The sequence below is a fragment of the Sminthopsis crassicaudata genome, chromosome 1 (genome assembly GCF_048593235.1).
Source record: "Sminthopsis crassicaudata isolate SCR6 chromosome 1, ASM4859323v1, whole genome shotgun sequence".
NCBI lineage: Eukaryota > Metazoa > Chordata > Mammalia > Dasyuromorphia > Dasyuridae > Sminthopsis > Sminthopsis crassicaudata.
This window is the reverse complement of record NC_133617.1, coordinates 300,616,722-300,643,415: the sequence shown is the minus strand read 5'-3', so window position 1 is coordinate 300,643,415 and position 26,694 is coordinate 300,616,722. Positions and strand designations below refer to the sequence as shown.

The 26,694-nt window shown below is 34.4% G+C and overlaps 1 protein-coding gene across 1 annotated transcript in view; it reads left to right on the top strand.

Annotated features, from left to right (window-relative positions):
• Window positions 1-26,694, top strand: part of PHLPP1 (PH domain and leucine rich repeat protein phosphatase 1) — a 279,201-nt gene that overhangs the window by 197,784 nt on the left and 54,723 nt on the right. The window contains exons 5-10 of the mRNA XM_074279031.1: window positions 788-934; window positions 1,572-1,802; window positions 6,273-6,478; window positions 9,531-9,591; window positions 11,277-11,372; window positions 17,336-17,491. Of these exons, the coding sequence (XP_074135132.1) occupies window positions 788-934; window positions 1,572-1,802; window positions 6,273-6,478; window positions 9,531-9,591; window positions 11,277-11,372; window positions 17,336-17,491 (897 nt within the window). The remainder of the gene's footprint in view (window positions 1-787; window positions 935-1,571; window positions 1,803-6,272; window positions 6,479-9,530; window positions 9,592-11,276; window positions 11,373-17,335; window positions 17,492-26,694) is intronic.

The window sequence follows — 26,694 nt, the reverse complement described above, 5'->3', positions numbered from 1 at the left end:
GACACCTAGCTGCCCCCTTGAATTTAATTGAATTAATTAATTTGAAATGTTGCTTTTACATATATGTTCTCACTTCATTTGTAGTTATAAGGTTGATTTGGAAAAGGATGAATCTTATTCCAATTTTTGACATGGGAAAATAGAAACACAAAACTTTGTTCTTAGCATAGGAAGAAACATTTAAGTGACATAATGGGTAGAGTGCTGGACCTGAATCAGGAAGACCTAATTTCAAATATAGCCTCAGGCAAATTTATCAGCTGTAACCCTAGGCATGGCATTTTGTCTCATCTGTAAAATAGGGATGAGAATAATAATATCTACCTCCTGGGTTGGTTGTAAGAATACATTGAGATAATATTTATAAAATGCTTTGTAAACCTTGAAGCCCTATGTAGCTAATTATTGTTACCTTTGATGGGACCTTGACTTTGTCATTTCTGCTGCATACCTCCTGTTTGTCCTATATAAGCTTACTAATTACCAAATAACTGGGACAAAATTGAAAGATTTACTCTGATGATCAAAGTTATAGCTTTGTTTCAATTTCTGTAGAGATAAGTTTGTTGAATTTTGAGAAATACACTGGACTGGAAATGAGGCAGGAAATCCAGATTAGTCCTGGCTCTGTCCTGTGTAATTTTATGCACATCACTTAATCTTTGTGGGCATTAATTCCTCACCTTTAAAATGAAATCCAGAATGAAAACTTTAGTCCTTTCATGTTTTAGAGTTCTATGACTGACCTTTTTTTCTCTCTTCTTTTAAAAAAAATTGTTTACTATAGGTTTACCAAGTTGAAGAGCCTTAATCTTTCCAATAACCATCTAGGAGATTTTCCTCTGGCAGTATGCAATATCCCAACCTTGACTGAGCTGAATGTGTCCTGCAACGCCCTAAGAACTGTTCCAGCAATAGCAGGAGATATGCACAAGTATGTTCTGAAAGCCTCATTATAGAGTACAACCCATGATCTTTCTGTATAGGTTTTACAATGTTAAATCATTTTCTTGGCTGTGTTGGTTCCTTAAGTATCAACTTTTCACCCCCCTAATTAAGCAGTTGGAAATTATAGACAAGGTAGAAAACTCATTGGTTTTCTTAAATTTTAGTAACAGAAAAATAAAATTTTAGGATTTTTATTGTTTTGGTAAAACTGAAAAATCTATTTGGGTGGGTGGCTTTCAGTATGTATGAAAGATGTAAAACTTCTCTAATTGCCTGTGTTAAATAGAAAGATTTGGAAATGTTCTCAAAATAACAAGGGATGTGATGGCTGTTTGGACTTTTGCCATAGTTAGCAAATATTGTTCCCCGTTACCCAAGTCAGTAAAACTATTCATCTTTTCGATTTAGTTTTGATTTTTATAGATGTTTAGGATGTTTATCTATGACCACGTTCTCTCTTGTGCCTCACTCCCTCATACTCTGTATTTCTCTGGGTGAATTACAATTCATTTTGCCAGTTGTGTAAGCTATTACTTATACTGGAGTTCTGTGCTCATAAAAAAGAAATGCAGTTTCAAAAATCTGTTGTTTGTGTTTTTCTCTCTCTCTCGCTTTTTGAATAGTTTACAGACCTTTTTGTTGGATGGTAACTATCTTCAGTCCCTTCCTGCTGAGTTGGAGAATATGCAGCAGCTCAGTTACCTAGGACTCTCCTTCAATGAATTCACAGACATTCCAAAAGTTTTGGAGAAACTAACTGCTGTTGATAAACTTTGTATGTCTGGAAATTGTATGGAGATGCTCAACCTGCAGGCTTTAAGAAGAATGCCACACATTAAACATGTGGATTTGAGGTAACCAGTTAATAGGAGTATGTTTTTCCAAGTGAAAAATAGTTAGCAATTTTGGTACTTTCTAATTGAGTTGTTATTTTGTATTTTAGGGTAGGTTGTTCTCCTGTTATTAAGCTTTATTAGGGAGGCTCCCACAACCTTATTTAATGACAGCCTCTGTAAACAAAGCAGGCTAATTGTAGCTAAGGAGCTAAGGGCCACTGGCTGTTTCTGCACATAGTATATAGTACATGGACAGAGATGAGAGATTAATATTTTAGAGGTAACTATGTCATTGGAGAAATCCTTTTTAAATGGTTCTTATCCTCATTGACCTCTTTGTATTATTCACTTTATTAATTGTGCTCTTTTTTCTTGAAACACTTTCCTTGGAGTCTGTGAGTCTACTCTCTCCATTTCTTAGGTAAAACAATGGGCCTGGAGACAAAAAGAGCTGAGTTAAATACTATCTCAGACATTTCCTAGCTGTGTGACTCAAGTTACTTAAGCACCTTCTGCCTCAGTTTCCTCATCTGTAAAATGGGAATAATACTAGCACCTCCCTCCCAGAATTGTTGTAAGCTTCAAGTGAGATGTTGTCTGTTTATTAAAGTGTTTGGCTTGTATTAGGCACTTAATAATAAATGCTGGTTTCCTTCCTTTCTTAAGTTTCTCATTCTCTGTCACACTCACTTTTGTTATCCATAAATGGTATTTCCTAAAACTGCCTTTACCTTCTTTTGCTTATTTGTGCTTTCAAATTAACTTAACTCAAAATTATGAGAATATATGGGATAACTGTTTACAAGTAACTCTGCCCTGTACAAACTTTTATCTCTATCCCTGACTGTTCTGTAAACTTTAGTACTATATTTCAACTCTGTTCTAGACATCTATAGTATAATTGCTTACCTGGCATATCATATGACAAATACAAAAACAAAAAAAACAACACTCACAATCTGTTCTTTCTTGTGATTTTTATGACTTCTGATGGCTTTTACCTATTTCCTGGAGGAAGTAGATACATGAATAGAAGGTTGAACTTTGAGTCAGGAAGAACTACCTCATTTTCTAGCTATTTAAGCCTGGTCAAGTCATGGAACCTCTATCTTAGTTTCCTCATCTGTTAAATGAGTATAATTATGGCATCTCCTTTCTGGGTTTGTTACAAGAATAAAATGAGTTAATATTTGTAAAGTGCATTATAAATCTTAAAGTGTTATGTAAATGGAAGTTGGATAGTAAATGGAATAATGATAGTAATATCTCCTGATTATCTAAACACAACAACTTGAAGTTATACTTTCCTTTTGTTCCTTTGTTCTTATTATATTTTCTCAATTTTCTCTTCAAAATATTTCTCAGATTCTTTCCTTTTTTTTTTTTTTTTTTTTTTTTTTTTTCCTTTTACTACTACCAATAGGAGATAGTCTACTTCATCTTCCTCATTGGACAAATAAAGAAACTTAGACCTAGACAAATGAAATTAATTTCTTGAGTCACATAGGTAGAAATCAGCAGAGATCACCTTATGTCTCTGCCTCTTTTTACTCTTAGCTCAGAGGTTCCCTAACTCAGTTCACAATACCCTTACTATCTCATTTGTTTTTTCATGATGTTCCTAAACCAACCAAACAAAAATATTATCATGTACAAATGACTTAATAAGCATTTATGTCCTAGTAACTTAGTTGTATCTAAAAAGTAATTGGAAGAAAAAGAATATTTTTATTTCATTCTTATATAACCATAATTACTTACTAAAGGGATGTTATCAGTGGGGCACTGAACAACTTCTCAGATCTTGGAATCAGCTTGAACACTGCCAACTTCATTTCCTGTTTCACATCAGTTTTCATGTGATGCTTGTGTTTTTTTTTTTTTTTTTTTTTTTATCACAGCAACCATGGAAAATCTAGTTCTGTAAAAATATGATGTTCAAAAATTAGAAGTTACATATAGAAGCTACATCTCTCATGTAGAAGTTACATATTCAAAAGTACAAGTTAACAAAAAAAAAACACAACCTCACACATTAGAGAATATCATACAAATTAATACATTACAATCTCATATAGAACTGTGAACTACCCAAGGTTAGGAGTTCTTTGGACAGTGTCCGACAGATGTTGAGTATTTCTTGTTTCCCTCAAAAATTTTAAGTTATTTTTTAAATTAAAATTTTAAATTCTACATTTGTCAGTATATGGTTTGTCTTAACTGAGATCTTAACTGAATCCTAGAAGACTGTCTTTTAGTAAACAGGCAAAAATGAAAACAGTGATTCGTCTAGAAAGAAGATATTAGTCATCATAGAACTGCTTTTCTGCATCATGTCAGAGAAGCATTAATTTAAACGATAGTCTTTTCTTCCTTTAAAGATTATGGGTCTTCTTTTTTCATCTCTTTAGACTTATTACTTGTTGATTTACGATTATTAAATCCATTTTGTATGTTTTTGATGAGATACTTTAGCATAGATTTAGAAGCAGTCTGAGAAGGGGTCTTTGCTATTCAGTTCAATCCACTCATTTTTTATAGAGAAGGAAACGGATCCTATGAAGTGGAGTTATTTGTTTGAAGTTATAGAGCTTTTAAGTGTCAGAAACAGCTCAAGGTTAGGTCTCCTGATTTCAGGTCCGGTGTTTGAACCTCTTCTAAGTAAATGATGCTTTCATAGTTAATGAAATACTAGTTGGAGGAAGAATATTTCTAAATTCTGGTGACATTTTGTATCCAATGTGAAGTCAATTTTCTTGCCTGCATACAAGTTCTAGCAGCATAGGTAATCTTGGAATCAGATTTTTATTTTACATCCTGTTTGTAGAATGAAAATAGAGAAGCGAAAGAATAATAGTGGGCCTTATTGGCCTCTGTGCTTTCCTATAGTACATTCCCAGTACACATGCTTTGTCTTCCTCTGCTTTTCATCTGTTCGCTTAACAGTCTATTTATAAGGGTGACATGACACATTCCATCTTTTCCATTTATCGTTAAAACTCATTGATGAGGAAAACTGCCTTACCTTGGTGGTTGGAAGTGAAAATGTTTCCTATAGGCCAGCCTTAATATTTAATGTTCTTTCTCTCAAATGGCCATTATTTGATTTCTAGTGAGTTCCTACCATTCCAATTGAGAACTTGTTTTGGGGGGAAAGAAGATCTTGGAACTTTGTTATTTCAGTAATATCAAATAAAGTTTTTCTGGAGGAAAGTATCATATAGCAAAGTAGGAATTGGGAATTTCCAACTCATTTTTGTAGCAATATATATCCCTTTGTTATGTTGATCAGTATTATCAATTCTCTTCTCCTTTGTATCTTAGTACATCTGACATCTCTTCTCAGGGAACATTTTACAGAAAGCTAGCTGATTCTCTATTATACATTCTCTTAATTTAAACTTGGGTTCTAGTCCAGTCTCTGATTCCTACAGACAGTATGACCTTGCACATATTTTAAGGCCTCTTGGTATGACAGGCAACTCTGGCTCTACAAATGGCAGAGTAGATATCTGCTTCAATAGTGGGCATTTCCTTACTGGATTTCCTTCTGCCAATGGAATCACAGATTGAGTGATTGAGTCTCAATAAAAATAGATACTGCAACCCTTGTTTTCCCCCTATGAACTCTGTTCCACCCTTGGTTTGTTGTGCCTTATCCTGTGACTTGTAGTCACTAAACCTTTGTACGCCAGATTTATATTCATTTTAAACTTTCTCATTCCTAGCAAATCTTAGACACAGCAAAAGCATCAGTAGCTCATTCGCAGCCTGGTGACAGCTTACATTTTCCCCCTTTTCATCAGACTGTGCTGTATTTATAAGTTTTATCAGTTAATTTCTGGATTCAGCCAAAAGCAGGAGAATGTAGTAGAAAAAGATTGAGAGTCTGAAGATAAGGATTCAAATCCTTATTATGTTACTTACTACCTATACAAACTTGGTCAAATGATTTAATCACTTTGGGCATCACTGTTTTCATTTATAAAATGAGAAAAATAGCTGTCCTGCAAAGTCCCATTCTAAATCTTAGGATAATTGAGGTATTATCTCTCTATTCCCCTATTTATTTTCTTGAAGATTTGAATATTTCTTCGTAATGGACATTCCAGGAAGTTTGGGCTTTTTGCCTGTATGTTGTCTCCAGTATGATATCCATGGTTCTCTTTTTGCTGAAGTAAATTAAGTCTGTAATACGATCCTCTTAAACTATGCTAATTTTAATTTTAATTTTAAACTTATGCTAATTTTTCCCAAACCATAATTCTCTCCATCATATTTAAGAATGTATCATCTAAGTTAAAATCCTTGTGAGTTACAAAATAGGGAGAATTAGTAGAGCTAGCCATTTAGACTAATCCAGAGAGCCGAGAATGAAATAGTAAGCCTCTGAAGTACCTGGTACCACCAAAGTGAGAATGAGTTTATATTTCTAATGTAGAAATTAAATAACATCTTTATTTGAATTTTCTTCCTTCTTGTCCTAAGATTGAATGTAATTAGGAAGCTGATGATGGTGCAGGAGGTAGACTTCCTTCCACATGTGACTCAACTTGATTTGCGAGATAATAAACTTGGTGATCTGGATGCTACAGTTTTCAACAATCTTGAAGTTCTGCACTGTGAAAGGAATCAGTTGGTGACACTCAATGTTTGTGGCTATTTGCTAAAAGCACTCTATGCTTCTTCAAATGGTAAGTGATTCAAGTAGCACCGTCCTTCTGCTACCTGTGCTTCCTACTTCCAGCATTGTGTCTGCCTTCCTTCCTCAGCCATCATGTAATTGAAAATGTTAAATGTCCTAGGTGTTGGACATGAAGGAGGGGAAAATTCTGATTTGGTGGCAAGAGTAGAACATGGAAAGTTGTAGTTCTTCTGTTGTTCCTCATAATATTTTATTGTAATTATTAAGTTTAGTAATCTCCTTTTCTGTCAATGTCTGTTCTCCTTAGAAGTGTGTGTGTGTGTGTGTGTGTGTGTGTGTGTGTGTGTGTGTGTGTGTGTGTGTGTGTGTGTGTGTGTGTAACCTAGCCTTTTTTTAGAGCTGTTTGGTAACTATATCTCTGAGGACCAGAACAAGAATCTATTCTACAGCAATAGATTAATTGTATAGAAAAAGCATCATATTTAGTGGAGAGAATCCTGGATTTAGAATCAGAAGAACTGGGTTCAAATTCTGTATGACTTTGTGCAAATCTCTGGGCCTCAGTTTTTTCATCTACAAAGTGAATAACACAAGCATTTATTACATCCATCTCAAAGGAGTGGCATAAAGAAAGCATTTTGTAAATTATAAAATGTTAAATAAATGCACTCTTTTTGTTATTGATATTAAATAACTAAAAAGGGAGGCTAGCTAATAAGCTAAGGTAATATTGATGCAAGGGAATATCTTTCCAGGGCTTTTTCATTGGATGATATCCTGGAATCCAAATATGGACAAATTACAGGAAGTCTATGAACTTGGATGGGTAAAAATTATAACACTATTTCAATATAATTGGTTTCCTTTACATTCTTTATATTTTATTCATTCAAAAACATTCTGAGAAACGTCCTGAAACTTGACCAGACTGCCAAAAGGAGAGTATGACACAAACAGGTCAAGAATTCCGATCTAGTCCAAGGATTCTTAACCTAATTTTAATAGAAGAAACTGAATCCTAGACAGGTCAACTGATTTACTCAAGATTATACGTATGGTAAATAGTTTTCTGAAAATAAGTCCAGAACATTTTCTATGAATCAAGGAAAGCACTATTTAGGGCTAAGGCTAACTGGAAATGTCATAAAGAAGAAATATATGAGGAAATAAGACCATTTTTGAAATCTATTCAAGAGAGTTTAGTAATAACTACATGATATATAATTTACATAGTGTTTCAATAAAGGCTTACAAAGGACTTTATATATATATATATAATATATAATATAATAATATAATAATATATATATATTATATTATATATATATTATATAATATATATATAAAATATAATATATATATATATGTGTGTGTGTGTGTGTGTGTGTGTGTGTGTGTGTGTGTGTGTGTATGTGTATGTGTATCATTTCACTTCATCTTCACAACAACCCACTTTCCAATATATTTAATAAAATATTTCTTGCTCATAATTTGAAAGTTAGTGGCAATTCCTTTTTTAAAATGTTTTTATTTACTTAAAACAAATACAAAATTGGAAAAAAACAAAAACAAAAAATAGTGGCAATTCTGATAAACAAAGATCACAGGGAAATAATCCATAAAGTGAAGATTTCAGGCCCTCTTTCAGTTAAAAAAAAGTCTCTTTAACAGATGCTTTTAAAATTATCCTTTTTTTGCTTAGCACTTTTTTTAGGATTTTGAAGAAATATTTGCTAGACTTCAGCCCTCAAAGAACTTAGTTTTTTGGGGGAAATAAGACATGTAATTATTATAAAAAAATATGAAACAAAATATAATCACATCCTTAATTATATACTATGGATTATATGTACCATACAGATTTGGAAATGGGCAAAATCAGTATGAGCTAAATAGTGAAGAATGATTAGGCTTAGGATAGAGAAAAAGGGAATCATTCCACATTTATTAAGCACTACTATTCCATATGAATTGGAGCAAAATCACAAGGGTAGGAATGAGCTTGATAGGTTCAGGGGACTGTGATAAGATGATACTTTGAAACGTTAACTCTGACAGGGCAAGGAACTTAAGACTCAGTCTAGGAAACATTAAGGTTCTAAGGCAGGGAAGTAGTATGTTAAAAATAATATTGTACAATTGCTATAAAGTATAGTGAATAGTGAGGCTGTTTAAAGTAAGAGAACCCAGAGTCACGGAACTAATTACTTCAGCCATCCAGGCATTCACAAAGTTTCTGCCAGGGCACATGTTAAAGGGGAGCAATGAAGAACAATTTTGAAAGAATCATTAGTAAGCCAGTTCAGCAAACATTGTATACTAGGGACATGCTGAGGCCTATGCCTGCAAAGGTGAAAGAAAACAGTCCCAGCCTCAAATTAATTTATGAAGTAATGGGATAAAAGAATAATAAAATATAACATTTTATATGGGCTATAAGAAACTTAAGGAAAGAACAGTTACAACTTGCTTGAAATGTGTAGCAGTCTCTTAAATAGGAATCAAGCTTAGAGAGACAATATAGGCCATAGATGCAGATTGGGATGTCTTTGATTATTGAAGGGATTATTGAAATCAGAAGAGTAGGTGAATTTCTCAGAGGAGTCAGTGAAAGCAATGAAGAGATAGGAGAGGAACAGGGACAAGGGGATCACAATATCATAAAACCCCATGCCTTAGGGAGGTTGAACATAAGGACAGTTGAGAACAGATACTGGATTTAACTAGAGAGAGAGTCATTGGTGATTAAAAGTAGTTTGGGACAGTGGTAGAAGTAGAAAGCTACAGGAAATTCCCAGTATCAAAGATGCATAAAATTAATTTGTTAATCTATCAATTTTAACAGCATACATGCCAAGAAGAAGAATGGAAAGCTAGATACATGAGTGGGGGAAAAGTGATAAAACTGTTAGTCCATCAGAGAAGTTTTGATTGCATGCAAAAGATCCATTTAGTGTTGGTTTTTTATTATTTTTTAAAATTGTATCAGAGTCAATGCAAGGGGAGAAAAAAAAAAGATAATGATATCTAATCAACAGATTTCTGTGCCATTTTTACAGTATTTTCATTGCTAGTTTTTTTTTTTCCCCCCCTTCCCTTAGAACTTGTACAACTTGATATTTACCCAGTTCCAAATCATCTGACATTCATGGATGTTTCGAGGTAAGAACTCAATGTGCTAGAATTGAAATGTTTATTTAAATTGTTTAAAAGTTCCAGCTGAATTCATGTCTAAATACTTTCTTGAATGTAAAAAATGTATTTGAAACTTCAATGTTGTTTCATCAGTTTTTAACTTTTAGGCTCTAAAAGAGTACCTGAGAAATCTCTCCATTAAAATGCTTTATTCACAGTAGCATAAGTACTACTATAAGAATGTGTCATAGTCCAGATATAAACACTTGCATTCAATACCGTAATATAGCCTAGTTAGTCACCAATAAACCAAGATGATGCATGGGGGGTGGGGGAGGATTCTTAATTTTTTGGTCTAATTTTGTCATATCAGTTAACTGAGCATCTTTTGACTAGAGCTCTGATAGTGGAGAAGCAGAATGTTGTGATGAAAAGAGCAATGAAGTAGAAAATTTAAGGATGCCTCAGTTCAGCCAGTAATTATCACTCTGTGCAAGACATTTTGGACCTTGTTTTTTGTTTTATCTTTGTAAGAAAAGACTTTAACTGCATGATTTCTCCATTTTGCTTTGTACTCTATATAAACTGTGCTCTAAGATTTTTCTTTACATGAATTAGGGGGAGGTGTAGCTAATTTAACTTATACTGAATGACATTCTCCCACTAGAGTCTGCATTTCTGTCTTTCCCTTGTGGCATTTTTAGCTATGTCTCCTACCAAAGGATCCTGGTTCATAAAAATCAAGATTTGGATTACATGTTCTGACCAGTCCCTTGGTCTCATTTTTAAGAGGAAATTTAAATCATGTTTGGGCACAAAATTGTGCCAGACCTTGGCATTTATGCCCAACATCCTCCTGTTGAAAAGAATGTTATAATAAAGTTGATTCTAAAGTATTAGAGGTATTTGTGACTCTATTGTAAACATGCACATACTTAAATATAGTTTGAATATAATAAATATATATAAAATATAGTATAATTATATAATTGCTATAGATATAAATATAGTTTGTGCTTAAATATAAATAACATTTAAAAGTATAAAATTCAGTTTACCAAAATGAGTTTTAGAATTCCAGGCATCTAGAAGGGAACATAGCATATGGGGAGTGGGGCCCAGGATATATAGACTGCCTATATATGCTTAACCCTATAAAGTTAACTTTATATTTTCTTAGAAAATGCAATAAAGTAATTTACCTAATTTTCCTCTATATTTCACAAACTGGCTGAAGACAATTTCAAAGGAGCAGGTCTAAAAATACATTTAACAGTAGTCACAATGACATGAGATACAGATGGCTTCCCATGCTGATTGTTTTAAAGGAAAGTATTTATTTAGTTGTACGGAGGGTTTCTGGCATTATTGTTTTAAAAATAATATATCACCATACTTTTAATCATCACATGTATGACATATCATTGAACAAATTTTGTCTTTGATTGTGAATAAGTAACTTTGGGCAATTTAGCACTTGAATAAGTGTTTAAATTTTTCCTATCCCAAATTGCAATGTTATCCTTGTTATTTTTAAAAATTATGTGAACCTTTTATTCTCTCTTTCTTCTTAAATATATAGTTTACACATTGTGATCTAAAGGACAAAGACTTAGACTTAAAAAAAAGAGGTTGTCTTTGGCATCTCTTTGATCCTAGGACCAAAACCCTAGCTGAAAAATAATTTTAAAAAAATGTATCTTGATTTGTAGGAACCACCTGGAAAGTGTGCCTGAGTGGGTATGTGAGAGCCGCAAGCTAGAAGTGTTGGACATTGGTCATAACCAGATCCGTGAGCTCCCTGCACGGTAAGTATAATAGACAAAAGGACTAAACCTGGAACTAGAAGTCACACAGAAAGAACTGCTGAGTTAGTATGTATCTTGTTACTGTGACAGAAATGCTTGTTTTCATCTTTTGTTTGGTATCTTTTACCTCATGTGGTGTCATCGGGCTATAAACTTGGCCTGGCCTTTTCTTCTTTACTTTCATGCAGTGAAAACAGAATGTGGCTTTGGATTTTAGCCAAACATTTTAAAGCAGTACAGGGTTAGTAGTGGAAATTTTTTATTTCATTTCATAAGCCAAAAGGAATGTTCAAAAACGTGGCAAGCCATCTGATGGAGCCACCTATAGGATCTTGATCCTTTTGGAATGTACATATGTACAAATTGACTGTAACTAATGACTGCCTCAGCTATTCAACATAGTTCTTAAAAAGACATTTTCACAGATTTTTAGGTTGTTAAACCTGACACTGAGAGGCAGATTTTTGTTTTTCCCAATATGAAATCTGTGCCCAGAAACTTTTCCTTTTCCTCTTTTTCTCTTATCTTTCTCTCTTGTCCCCAATTTTCTTTTGTTTCCTAATCTTTAATGAAGTGACCTCCTGGGTTTATAGAGAGACTATATGATTTCCAGTGACCCACCAAAAAACAAAACAAAAAGAACCAAACACCACACCAGACATATCCTTTATTTTCAAATTGTCAAAATGTGCAGCTAAATATTTTGGGGATATCAAACTAGATGATTGTTGATTCAAAGTACCTTCAATCCCTTACTAGTCTTCCACTGGTCAGTAAATCTGAGAAAACATATGGTACCATGTTTGTTCATTTAGTTAAATAGGGCCAGGTTCTTTCATGAAAACACCATTAAAGGAGTGTATAAATCTCTTTTCATGGGAACTTTTATATAAGAAAATCCTTCAAAATAACTACTTCTTGATGGATAATAAAATCACACTTTCTGTTAAAGAATTAGGTAGTTATGGAATATACATGATTAGTTGACTTGACCAATAGGCAGAGAGTCATTTCAATCAAATACTAATAAAGCAAAGGTTATTTTTTTTAATTCCTAACTAAATGTAGCTCCCTTGCAAATGTAGAGTCTTTATTACTATAGAGAATAATTAAGTATATGTGGAGCAATGCCTTACTAAAATAACTCTTTAAGAACATATTATATTGATATTGGGTTAGTAGCCTCTCAGGAGAATAGGGATATTAAACAATTTACTCAGTAGGAAAAGGGGTATTTAAGAAGGCCTTAGGATAAGAAGAGACTTCAGAAGCATTTAGTACAAACCTCTTCCTGAATAAAGTTTCTCTTTACAAAATATTGGCAAATGGTCAGCCAGTCTTTGACCAGGAGAAATCACTCCTTTCCAGGACCATCCATTCTACTTTTGGATAGCTTTTGTTAGGAAGTTCTTTCTTCAAGCCTAATCTGTTTTCTGGCAGCTTTCATCCATCCTTCCTGATTCTGTTCCCTGGACAGAACTAGATTTTTCCCTTCTTCAGTCATATCCACCGTTTCCTTCAGGGTCTTGGAAAGTAATGCATTTGGTCTAGCAACTTGAATTCATTAAGGACATATAGGTTACCTTTTTACTATCTTCCTAATTTGGGACATCAATCCCTGAGGAGTCATTTCTGGTCTGACCTTTCCAGACAGTGCTTTTTCTCCTTTGCAGAGAAAACAAGCTAAATAAGGATTGAGCAGTTCTTTCTTCCTTCGGTCATGTCATTCACCATAAGCAGTAGTCCTTATATACCTTCTTGATGTAGTTGTCATTGAAAAAAATTTTTTTTATTCTTCTTTTTCTTTGTTAACTTCAGGTCATCTGGAGTCTTAAAAACTCTAATATAAATCTTATGAAATGGTGTCATATTTTTGGATTCTACTTCCCTTATCTGTCTTCTAGTCCATCATCTTTTTGAATTTTAGTTGATTGATGAGTTCCTTTTTGGACTCTTGAGACAAATTCCCTTTTTCATTGTCATCTTTTTTTTTTTTTTTTCCTTAAATTTATGTTTTTTAGAAATTTCTTCTTCAGTTTCCTTCCCATCCCAGGCCAGTGGCTGTGAAAAATTTTAGTCCATAAGATCTCATTTATCCTTTTTCTTTATTCTTTGAAATCTCTTTTTTACAAATCTAGGGTGTCTATCAGTCTATACCTGACTTTCTTTTCTTTGTTTATCACAAATTCTAACATGAATAACACTTTCCTCCTGAGTTTGTATCTTAACTTATTCTTATTCCTTGTAGATGGGAATTAGATCAAGAATGGCAGTTATTTCTTCCACTTTCTAAAGGTTGAAATTATCATTAAATCAGTTCCATAGAATTGTTATAGGCTTTTTTTTTTTTTTTTTTTTTTTTTTTAAATCAGAGTGAGCTCCATTAGAGGTCCAGATGATTAAAGTCCCCCAGCATGACAAAATGATATCTACATGTCAAGTTTGTGATGACTTTGCTAATTATTTATTCATCTAATTTGTTCCTTTTGTATAAGTCACACTATACCTTTCTAGAACTATATTCCATTCATATATTTCATCCCACCAAATGCCAATGATATGAAAAATATGTTCTTTTGGGCCACAATGTCTAATTTGTCTTGTACATCCAAAGTATTGGGTTTTGTTGCCGGTTCTTTTCTTTGATTTCTGTGATACTCTGTACTGCTATTCTTCCTACATTGTGGCTTCTGTCTATTTCATGAATGTTTGAGTGAATTTTTTCCTTTTCTTTTTCAACATAAAAACCCTTTGGATTATTTTTGCAAGATTCTAGGCAAATTTATTCTTAACAGACTTAAAAAAAAAAAAAAAGTATGTTCCATCTTTGGCCAGAAGAATGTCATTTTTATAGTTTAAGCTAGGGTCCAAATCTAAATCCCATCCTTAAACACATATTTTTAAAGTTATTTTCCCAAATTTGCCTTTTTCTCTTTTCAAGACCTTGCTTCTATAGACCAGAAGTCCTTTGGGCCTCTTTAGAATTTTCTTCTCTTCTCATATTGAACCTTCCTCTTCCCCGCCCCCCCTCGTGTTTTATTTATTTATTTATTATTTTTTTTTATTTTAAGAAATACTTCATTCTATCGGATAGCCTGAAAAGATGAGACATTCTTCCAGCCTTTTTGGCCTTCTCTTCTAGGATGAAGACCAGAATGCACTTAGATCATAGATAACCACTATGAATCTTGTTGCAAAATTCTTGGTTCTCCATACTCATTGAAAGTGAGATCCTTGACCTTCCCCCCCTTTCTTGCCTAGCACCTCTGTTAGAGAGCTTTCTAGTGTCTGACCTGTAGAATTTCCTCAAATAAAGTTATTGCAAAGTCTCATGTTCTCTCTTTTCTCACTCCATACTAAAAGATTTTCATTAGCAAGCTGATAAAAGTCCACACCTAATTTAAGCACATAGAACCTATTAAATCTTTAATTGCAGTATATTCCTTCAGGCAACATCTTTATAATATCTGAGATACAGTCATGGAATTTATTGCCTATATTCTAGTTCTCAGAGGCAACTAGGTGGTATGGTGACTAGAATACTGGGCCTGGATTCAAATCTATCTTTAGACACTTATTAACTGTGTGACTGGGCAAGTGAGTTAACTGCTGTCTACCTTAGTTTCTTCAACTGTAAAATGGGAAAAATAACAACACTTTACATTTCAGAGTTGTGAGGATCAGATGAGGTATTTGTTAAGCATTTACTATGTACCTGGTACATAGTTTAAAGAGTTTAATAAATGCTTGTTGTCTTCCTTCATATGTTAAAGACAAAACCAAAAGAAAATATAGCTGACCTTTAATCAGAATTTTTCCCAAAGATATTTAATCTTAAAATTTTATGTTTTATGTGTTTATGGAAACTTATTATTAATAATCATAATGATAATAATTATCACATAAAGTATCTATAGAGGCAGCTATGGGACTAAGTGGGGAGAACCTGGACCTGAAACACTAGCTGTGTGCCTCTGGACAAGTCACGTAACTTCTGCTTTCTTTAATCTATTGGAGAAGGAAATGACAAGCCTCCTTAGTATCTTTGCCAAGAAAACCTTATATGATGTCACAAACAAATGGACATTTGTTGAATGATCAACAAATATATTATCTATACCTTTTGTCAGGCACTGTACTAAATGCTTTACAAATATTATCGCATTTTTATCATCCCAATGATCCTGTGGGGTAGGTGCTGAGAAATGTTACTCCTAAGCAAAAAGCTGCATATTATATGAGTTAATGTCTCAATGTTGAAATTCAACATAAGAGAAGAGAAGTAGGAGAAAAAAGCAGAATTTGTTACTCATATTTTTTAAATGAATGTTAGTTTTTTTTACATGTGGGAAATAAATAAATCTTAGGAGAAACTCAGTGCCCAAATTTTATCTGTATTGGAAACCAGTATCAGAAATAACCCAGAAATGAGTTATATCTTATGCATGATTAAATGTACGTTCTTGGGGTGGAAATCAGATGATAGATAAATACTATGTCTCTTGTGTGTGTGTGAGTGTGTACATATATCTATTTCTGTCTTTCTATAATATTTTCAAAAGTTATGTATTCCTACTCCAAACTGAGCTATATTAGCTAATATTAAATTAACTAACTCTTCCATGGTATCTTTCTCAGTCCCTAGCTTTTTAGCAAATATGGCCAGAATCTGATTTTATTGGTTATAGCAGTGTTAGAAGCTCCACCCCAGTAGAAATGTCATTTTAAATCTTCTCATCCAACAATTTTCTTTCATTTTACCTCTAATCATCAATAGGAAGGAAAAAAAAAAAAAAAAAACATGCCCAAACTTGCAAACAACTGTTCAAATATCAAGATAGAAAAACAGATTAGATGAATTTTATTCCCAACACAAGTCTTTTATATTCATTTTAGTATTAAACAAAAACAAAATAGGAATCTCCTTCCCTCCCCCCTCAAAAAAAAGAAAAAAAGAAAAAAAAATGCAAACACATACAGGTTGAGAGACAAAGGTAAAAAACCCTGTCAAACTACAAGTGAAGAAAGAGTAGTATAGATTAGACTTTTCCTTATGTATGTGGGGGTGGGGGGAAGAAAGAAAAACTTCCAAGAGGCACATAGGTGATATAATAAATGGAGAACTGGCCCTGGAGTCAGGAGGATCCAAGTTCAGATGTAGTCTCAGACACTTAATTAAGCTGTATGACCTTGGGCAAGTCACTTCTTTCCCAATTACTTCCTTTGATTAATTGATAATTAATCAAAAATATTTGTACCACATTTCCTCACTAAGTAGTATGATTGATTCTTTAGAGAATAATTGGATAACTGCCATATTCAAAGCCTTTTCTTCTTCCTTTCCCACATTTTTTTTCCCCTTCCATTTTTTCTTTTCTTTTTTTTTTTTTTCCCCTTTAGAGGAAAATTGATTTATTGACTAATGAGTATACTATAGTTATATGTAGAGTTCTTTAGTTGTTTTTCAGTCTGACTCTTCATGATCCCATTTGCAGTTTTCTTGGCAAAGATACTGGAGTAGTTTGCCATTTCCTTTTCCAGCTTATTTTGCAGATGAGGAAACTGAGGCAGAGTTTAAGTTACTTGCCCAGGATCACACTGTTAGTAAGTGTCTGAGGTCATATTTGAACTCAGGAAGATGAATTTTCTTGACTCCAGGCCAGCACTCTATTCACTCTGCCACTTAGTAAGTTACTGATAACTTGTATGTTTCTAATAAAATTTTGAGAGTTCATCAGTCTTTTATTTCTTTAAAGTTTACTCAAGTTATTTGTTTTTAAAGGAACAGAAAAATTTGAGATGGAGATAAACGCCTACCTTGCGCTGAAACAGACTTGTCAGTTGCTTAGACCCTTTTGATCTATGTAGCTTTATGAGGTGGAGGGGAGACAGATTTTTGCTATATTTAATTTTTTTAGCTTTTTCTCAATTCTTTTTCTTCTTAAATCTGTTGTGTTTTTCAGCTTGTTTTATAATAGTAGTCTTCGTAAACTGCTGGTAGGACATAACCAACTTACCAAGCTACCAGAAAGACTGGAGAGAACCCAAGTAGAGGTCCTGGATGTTCAGCACAACCAGCTTGTTGAGTTACCACCCAATCTCCTGATGAAGGCTGACAGGTAAGGGAGCCACAGGAACAGCTAGTTCTATTGTTTCCATTAAGACTTAAAGTCCATGGGATCAAGGTCTAGTATTAAGGCAGGGAGGGGATTTAGAGTGGAAGTGGTTTGGAGAACACAAGTAGCATGCTGTCTTTTGTGTGGTCTTTGGCCACAGTAGACAATCTTCAGGAGAGAAACCAAATATGGTTGCCCATACTTTTGCTTTTTCAGAGCTTATCACCTTATTTAATTTGTGTGAACTTTCTGACTTTTCTTTCAGTTTTATACTATGTTTGTGGGCAGATGCTACAGATAAGCTCTTTGTTTTTAAAACCAGGCATATTATTTCCCTTGCCTTTTCCCTACATTTTTGAATTTTGCTACTTTTCCCAAAATTTAATACCAACATGGTTTTGCTAGAAATGGGTAGGGTACTCACTGTCTTAATTTTCATTATGTTATGACTCTTTTTGCAATATACATTTGTGAGTTTTGGTGATAAATGTAGCTTTATTTGGAAGAGTGCCTTGAGTTTTTTGCCCTTTCCTATCTGTGTTGAAGCATTTGCCTCAATTAGAAGAAAAAAATTCCCAATTACGGAGAATTTTAACCATTTCTTACTTTTTGCTTATTTAAATGTTTCTAGGTTTTTGAGTTACTGCTTTATGTAGTAACCTTTCTATAAGGAGTAGAATACAGAGTAGACTTAGAACTTTCAAGCTATTCTTGTCCCAAAGTGGATAGCATTTGGCAAACATTGATTGTATCATTTGCATTTGTGTTGTATTGTGCTATGGTAGGCATTAGCAATACACTCCTGTCTTTTCAAAGAGCTTACTGTTTAGTTGGGAATATAAGAAGTATCCACAGAAAGTGATCATACACATTATAATATAAATATAAAGGAGAGGCCCAGGCAGAGTAATATCAAGGATATAAGAGGGCACCTTCACTTAGCTCTGGGGAGATCACGGGAAGTTTAGTGGAAGAGTTGGTATATAAAGTGGGTCTTAAAGTAAAGGAAGGATTGAAATGTGGGTATGAACAGATAATTCCAGGATTCAAATGATGGCATAAAGAAAAGGCATGTGGACAAGAGGATAGGACAGCATTGGAAAAACAGTGAACAGAAAGGATCTGTTTGAGCAAAGAGTGACAGCAGGTTAAGAAGTGACTGGAAAAAGATAAATTAAAAGCAAATTAAAGAGGATCTTACATGCCAGGGTAAGAACTTTATACCTTTTTCCATAGGTAATAGGAAGCCATTGAAGGTTTCTGAGCATAAAAGTGATATAGTCTCCATACAACATTGTGCAGGATACATTGGAAAGGCAAGAGACTAGAAGTAGTGAAACCAACAGTACAGGCAGGAGATGATAAGGACCTGAATTAAAATAGTTGCAGTAGCAATGGAAAGGGAAGGGGGGGGACTAAGAGTTTTGGATGAATTTAATCTTCCCTCATCTTTTTTCCCTCCCCAGACCTAAGAGGACTATAAGAGAAAACTCTAAGGTTTTGAGCATAGGTGCCTGGGAAACATAATGACTCTTAATTGGTAACATTGTCTTCAGGGGTCCAACACTTTCTGCCACATGATACTTGTTATACAAATTGTTGATGGACTGAAAGAGTTAATTTGCTACCCACCCTCAGCTCTTAAACACAAAAGCTATGAATGAATGACTTTGGATTCCCCAAAATGTACAGCTTAAGATGCTTACTAACTAGTATGGCATTTAAGACTTTCTTTATTCTGATGCCATCCCACTTTGCTTTGCTTCATGTCACAGGCTCTACACTAAACCAGAGAATAACAGTTGCTATTTCTTCAACAAGACCTTCCTCTATCCCTTTGCCAATGCCATTCATTATGCCTAGAATACTCTTGCTCTACCTCTCATATGCACACTAATAGCTACTTAAACACACATACATATACACACACACACATATACATCTGCACACAATACATGCACACACTCTCTCTGTTGAAATCCTATACATCTTTTGAAGCTTAACTGAGATGGGGGACTCAAAGCCCTAAAGTTTTTATCCATCGCCTCCCCGTCACAACATTCAGTTATGTGATAGAACATTGAGTTCTATCGTAGAAACACTTGACTAATAGTCATACTGCTGTTTAGTATGTTATTTACAAGAGAGAGTGTAAGACTTCAGTTGGTAGCAGTGTCCTTAAGTGGTTCAGTGTCTCCTTGATGGGGGGGGGGTCACCTTCTTGTTTGCCATAACAAACGACAGTTGCTTGCACAGCATCCATGCAAATTCCCCCCCCCAAAAAAAAAACAGGAATTAAAAAGCAATCCCTTGAGTCATTCTCTTGATGAAACTTCATATTTAAAAACCATGCTGGCTTCCAAAAGATGTTTGTCATCTTGATAGCCAAATATCAAGTCTTACATTGAGCTTTTTTCTTTACTAATTAACTTTCCCTGCTATAGGAAGTCTGAGTGTGCTCTTTCTCAATTGCTTGATTCTCTAAAATATTAAGACTTTCGGGTGGTATCCTTTGAATAATTCTGCTCTGCCTTGAAAGTAGAAAGGCATTTGGCTCGTTCTTTAGCCAACTAGATAGCCAAGCTATTTATGTCTTTTTGACTTTTAGTGATAACTCTCTCCTAAAGGTAGATCAGATCAGTATTTTTATGGTAGTTTTTATGGTAGATCATTTGACTTATGATTTTGCTGCCCTTGTTTAGCTTTGAATGTTGTTTTATTTTAAGTTGCATTTCAGTAATACTCAAACTGTAGAACAGATGCATGAAGTGTGATGGGCCATATGTTCCTGAGGATTTGGCTGTGAGTTTGTATCTTTTGATCAGGAGAGGATTTAGTTCTATTGGTTGAACTGGGAAATAGTCCAATCTGGATCATATTGGCATGGATCTCTCTCTTTCCATCTCCCATTCACTTGATAGTGAGGATTTTCTTGGCTGAAAGTAAAACCAGAGGGACTTTCAGTTAATCAGTTCAGTTTTTACTGGCAGATGCTGCTAGGAAAGTAGATAATTCCTAAGGGTCACTAAAGTGTGTCAGGACTGACAGGGACACTGCTGACCTTCTGCTCCAAACCTGCATTCTGGGAAGTGACTGGCCTCCTGTCCACTCTGCATCTTAACTTTCCTTTGATGGCTGAGTCCTTTCTTCTGATGAAGTCAATTCAGCTTAATAGGATAGGTTGGCTGACCAAATAAAAAGGAACAATGTGTGGGTGGATGGGGTAGTGTAAGGGGGATGGGAGCTATAGATATATAGAGATATACATAGTTATAACACTTTCCCAGAAATTCCTCTAATTATTATCTTTTTGTAGAGAGAATTAAAAACATACTTTAATCTTCTATACAGAAAAAATTTATACTAACCTACATAATAATATGTAGTTAATTTATATAATTAGATTCTGGGTTAATCTGCATATTAACTTATAATATATAGCTAATGTAATATATGGATATGTATATCCACATAAAGATTAAAAACAGACTATATATAGGCATAGATAAAATAGTCTGTTTTTAATCTCATCACAAAGATAAGATTAATATGTTTGACATTTCTGGGAAAATGATATATCAATATAGATATATGTGTATATCTATATAGAAATATCAATACATGAATATTTTTATCCTCTTACTATAAATATAGAATTTAAAAGTATGAAAATATGTGGAAATGGGTTGTGATTAAAGAGATATGTAAAAATGTGATTTTTCTCTCCTCCTCACAAGGATAGGATTTGAAAGCATTTCTAGAAAATTTTGTAAGCATATATACATACATACATACGTACGCGCGCGCGCACACACACACACACAGCAACAGGGCTATTGTGGGTAGGGTTTTATTGTTAGAGGGCATATAAAAATTTAGGGGGAGGGAATCCTGTGTTTACTCCTTTCTATGTATTGGAATAATTTCTAGCCACTGTTAACTAGACTTATTGAGAGGAAGCCAGCCAGTAATGGAGGACACAGGAGTAGCTGCGAAAACAAAAGCCTAATTCCCTTCCTCCTTTAGATTGGGGCTTCATAAACTTTTTCCATTCATGATCCCTTTTTGCTTGAGAAATTTTTATATGACCATGGGTACGTACACACACACACACACACACACACACACACACACACACACACACACACACATAAATTAAATATATTGCAGAAAGTTAATAAAACATGTGAAAGTGGGAGAGTTGAGATTTGGCAATTCAAAAGCAAATGAAGGAAGCACTGTGTATTCATAATGAGCTCCTAGCCTCCTACACCTTCCCTTGGGTAGTTGAATCTTCCCCAACTGGTACTGTGAAGTTGATTTTTTTTTTTTAACCCCAATATAATGTGCTAACAAACTCCCTTGTCTTTAAAGATCTTTTGGGATAAGGGTCATATATGTAAAAGTAGAAGGTGCCTCTGAGGCCATTTCTTCTAATCAATTCATTTTGCAGATGAGGAAACAGTCCCACAAAGGTTGTAATTTGCCAAGGATTATATTATATTGCCCAAGGAGAGATCATCAGAGATAGATTTGAATCTAGGTCCTTTGTTACTTTGTCACTAAACCTTTCCCTATTCACACTGACAGATTAAGTATTTCTCCCATTTTTGTTATCTTCAAACTTGATAAGTGTAGCATCAATCTAAATAATAAAGAAATTAGGGGATGTTTAGCCTGTAGAAAAGAAGATTTAAAGAGAAGATTGGGTTATAAATTTAGAATTGGAAGGGATCTTAGATATCAGATAATATTATCCTTCATTTTACAGACAAGGAAATAGAACTTCAGAGGTTAAGTGACTTTTTTGAGGTCACAAGGACAGCTAGGTGATGCAGTGGTTAGAGTGCTGGGAGTCAGGAAGATTCATCTTCTTGAGTTCAAATCTTACTTTGGACACTTACTAGCTGTGTGGCCCTGGGTCACGTAATCCTTCTTGCCTCAGTTGCTTTATCTTTAAAATGAGTTGGAGAGGGAAATGGCAAGCCATTCCAGTGTCTGTGCAAGAGAACCCCAAAAGGGTCACAGAATTGGACATGACTAAAACAACTGGACAAAGAATGTATCTAGTGACAGCTGTCTCCGAATTTTTGAACTATCCTTTCATAAAAAGGGGATAACGTTTTATTATTGACACCAGAGAACAGAACTAGAAGTAATGGGGTAAAAATGTACAAAGAAACAAGTTTCTGCACAATATAAAATAAAAAATTTCCTAGCAATTAGAACTGTCCATAAGAAGAGGAACTTCTTTAATATGTAGTTAGTTCCTTCTCACTTGAAAAGAGACTCAAGACACTTGTGAGTATGTTCTAGAGGAGATATTTGTTGAGGTACAGGTCAGAGTTGATTTGTTATATCTTCCTTAATATTGAAATTTTCTTAATTGGTTCACTTGCAAGTTGAAGTTCAAAACTTCCTAAAACTTCCAGGTATCAGAACAAATAATATTAGGCTTGCCATCCAGGTTATTTGGAGAAGGCAAATTGAATTATTTCTTTTGAGAGAAAAGAAATTTGAAGATTTCTGAGCTGTTTCCTACCCAGTAATTTAGTTCTTCAATACATAGGATTAGAAAGGTAACCAATTATATAGAAATACTTTTATCCAAATTGTTTTAAAAACCAAGTTTACAGATCCCAGTTTAAAAAAACCCTAAATGTAAATACTTTGCTTTACATATGAACAGTATGAAACCCAATTACAATTTTACATATATGACTGGAAAGAGAGGTGGGCTATTAGGGACTGAGAGTGAGGATCACAGGAGAGTCTGCATGTTATTCTAGTATTCATAAAATAATTGAAGGAAGTAAGCATATTGGATAAATTCTCTTATGGAAGGACATTAAAATGTGAGCCTGCTGAGGGCAGGGACTATTTTTTACCTTTTTTAATATCCCCAGTGCTTATTTAGTATCATGGCTGCACATAATAGATTCTTTAAGTTTTTATTGACTTCTGATGATGTATGAGAGAATTAGATAATATCATAATTATAACTAGCATTAAGATTTATAAGGTGATTTGTATATGTTAACCTCTTTTGAGCCTCACCACAACCCTGTGAGGCAAGTGCTAATATCTCCTTATAGAAGAGGAAACTTGAGTGAAAGAGACTAAGTGACTTAGTAAATAATACGAATCTTCTTGACTCCCAGCACTCTTATCCACTGGGCCATCTAACTGCCCCCATGAGAATGTGAAGACATAAGTTGTTTCCATTTGTATTGTAAGAAGTAATTTGTTGGATCCATTGAAATAACAGGGAAATGAGCTAAAACAGTTAACTCAAACTGTAGTCTAGGGTTAATTCTCCCAGACACCCCCTTCCAGCCCTAGCCCTCTATCCCTTAAGAGATGTGAACTCCTTTTAAGAGAATGTGAACTTCTTCAGGGAAGAGCTTGTCATTTTTATCATTTGTTCCCAAGCTTAGCCCAGTGTGGTACACACAAGAAGAACTTAAGTTCATATGTGCATGTGTGCAGCAGTAGTCTCAGAGCCAAAATATAGGATTAATCATTTTTTTGAGTCATGTCTGTTCTTTGTGACCCCTTTGGGGATTTTCTTGGCAAAAAGACTGGAGCATTTCCTTCTCCAGCTCATTTTACAAATGAGGAAACTGAGGCAAACAAGGTTAAGTGATTTATTTGCCAAAGTCAGTCAGCTAGCAAATGTCTGAGGCTTGATTTCATCTTAGCTAATTAGTCTTCTTGACTCCAGGCCCAGCGTTTTATCCACTTTGCCACCTAGCTGACTCCTATGGGACCGTCATAGAAACTGAGTAAGACATGACATTGACAACATTTTCATCTATATAGGATGTTTGATAACCATGATGTTTATATGTCAATTCACTTTTGTAAAATGTTAAACCAAATTCTGTTGTTTCACTTCCTATCCACTGTTGGTGGTGGAAAAAGTAGACAAGACTGTAATGCCAGTAAAGTAAAGGACGAGATTTAGCCTTGAGATTTTAAAATGAGCAAGAGTGGTAAACTACTTAAGGAAAATCTCGGTGAGCCAGAACAGATGAACAGAATGTGCCAAGGAAGAATACAGCAACTCAGAAAGCAGGAAATGGATTTGTCTCTTTGCTGTTGTTGCTGGATATTTTCCAAATGCTTCAGGGCAGGAACTGTGTCTGTGTGTTTGCTGAGTGTAAGAAATGTCACTTTTTGCTAAACAGATTTTTTTGGAGGTGGGTATTCTGAGATTTATGAAGTTATTTACATGTGGTATACACTGGCCTTAATAGTACATAAATAATACATTGGGTTGACCTGAGGCATTAGAACTGTAAAACTTCTTCAGAAGAAAAAAAAATGTAACTTTTTAAAAACTATATATAATAATGGGGGAAAAGAACATTACATAGGGCTTTTTGTTGGTAAGAATCTATCACCACTAATTTCAGAATTTCCAGAGATCTTTAGTAGCCCTCAGTAAATATGTTATGGTGATGATGTAAAGTTTGTAAAATCACAGTATTATACTTGACTTGCTTTTTTGTAACTTTTCAAGGCACAGTTTAATTTTGATTAATTGATATGAGATTCTATATAGTTTTTCAAAGTTAGAATCACCCTATCATTTTGGCCCTTACAGAACTGGTATGCTGGAATGGGGCTATTCTTTCCTTTTGGCTTAGTTTACAAATTATCTTTAAGGTTTTGTGTCTAATTTTAGTAAAAATGGGGGTAGTCTGATGTGATTGGGGCCCGATTCTTGTCACATAAAGCAGTTTTAAAATAATATTTCCATTAGCCATTGTGAAGAAGGACCTAGAGTTATGGATAATGAATGAATTGAATTCAAAATACACTTCAAAGAAGGCTTGAAGGACTTTTTTGAGGAGACTTAAGGAGAAAGTAAAGTCTGTGTGAAACAGAGGTTAAAATGAAGTTTAACAAAGGAATATTCGCTTCATATCAGAAGAGTTCAAAAGTGACTTGTTTATTCCAGTTATGTGATATTGTTAGGTTCTTACTAGGTGCTAAGTTGGTACTTAACAATTCTCTAGCTCAGAATTCATACCTTTAGTTCAAACCTTTAAAGGAGTTTACACCTTTAAAGAAGCAAGTTCATTGGCTGTAGGAGTTCCCACAACCCCCTGGGAGTACCCACAAGCCCATTCTCTGGGAGGATAAAAAGAGGAACGTTGAGTCTAGAGTCATTCTGGATTGGGTCAAGGACAAGACTTCCCAGGAGAACTTCGAGGAAGCTGGAGGAGCCTCCAGTCAGCATGAAGGTAGAATCTTGAATCCTCTTCTTCCTGAATCCTGGCTCAGAATCCTGACTCCAGCTTCCCTGAAGTTCTCCTGGGAAGTCTTGTCCTTGATCCAATCCAGAATGACTCTAGACTCAATGTTCCTCTTTTTATCCTCCCAGAAAATGAGCTTGTGGGAACTCCTACAGCCAATGAACTTGCTTCTTTAAAGGTGTAAACTCCTTTAAAGGTTTGAACTAAATGTGTGAATTCTGAGCTAGAGAATTGTTAAGTACCAACTTAGCACCTAGTAAGAACCTAACATGATATGATACTTAGACTATTAAATCTACTCAGCTTGTCTATTACCAAAAGTTGTGGGGAGGAAGGGGAGGAAGGCATTTTGTGCTTACAAGAGGATTGATAATATTGAGATTTTTAAAAACATTGTAATCATTTCTCTCTTTTAGGCCAATGGTATGCTTTTTTGACTATTAACAAGAATAGTGATTAAGGCAGGTTTATTCTTTTCAAATGGAGTCCTCTAGAACTGGCTGACCAAAAAGCTAGCTAATCTAGTTTCACTTCTTGGAGGCGGCTCTCCCTCTCCTCCATTTTTCATGAAGAAAATACATAGTTATATAATTGTAGTGGGCAAGTTTCAGCATGAGGACTATAAATCTTTTTTTTTTAATATTTGCATTTTTCATCCAGAAGCTGTGAAATATTTGTAAATTTTTTTTAGTAATCTGCTAGAGAGTTATCTTTTTGTCAATGTTGTATTGTTTTCCAAATATCCTTCAGTTTATAAGTTAATTTTTTTTCCTTTTTAAAATTTGGGGAAAGGAAATAAGCCTTTATTAAGTCCTTACTCTGTCAGCCAAGATGCTTTACAGATATTATCTTATTGAATTCTCACAATCCTCACCATTTTATTATGTTCATTTTACAATTGAAGAGACTGAGGCAGATAGGTTAACTGACTTGTCCAGGATC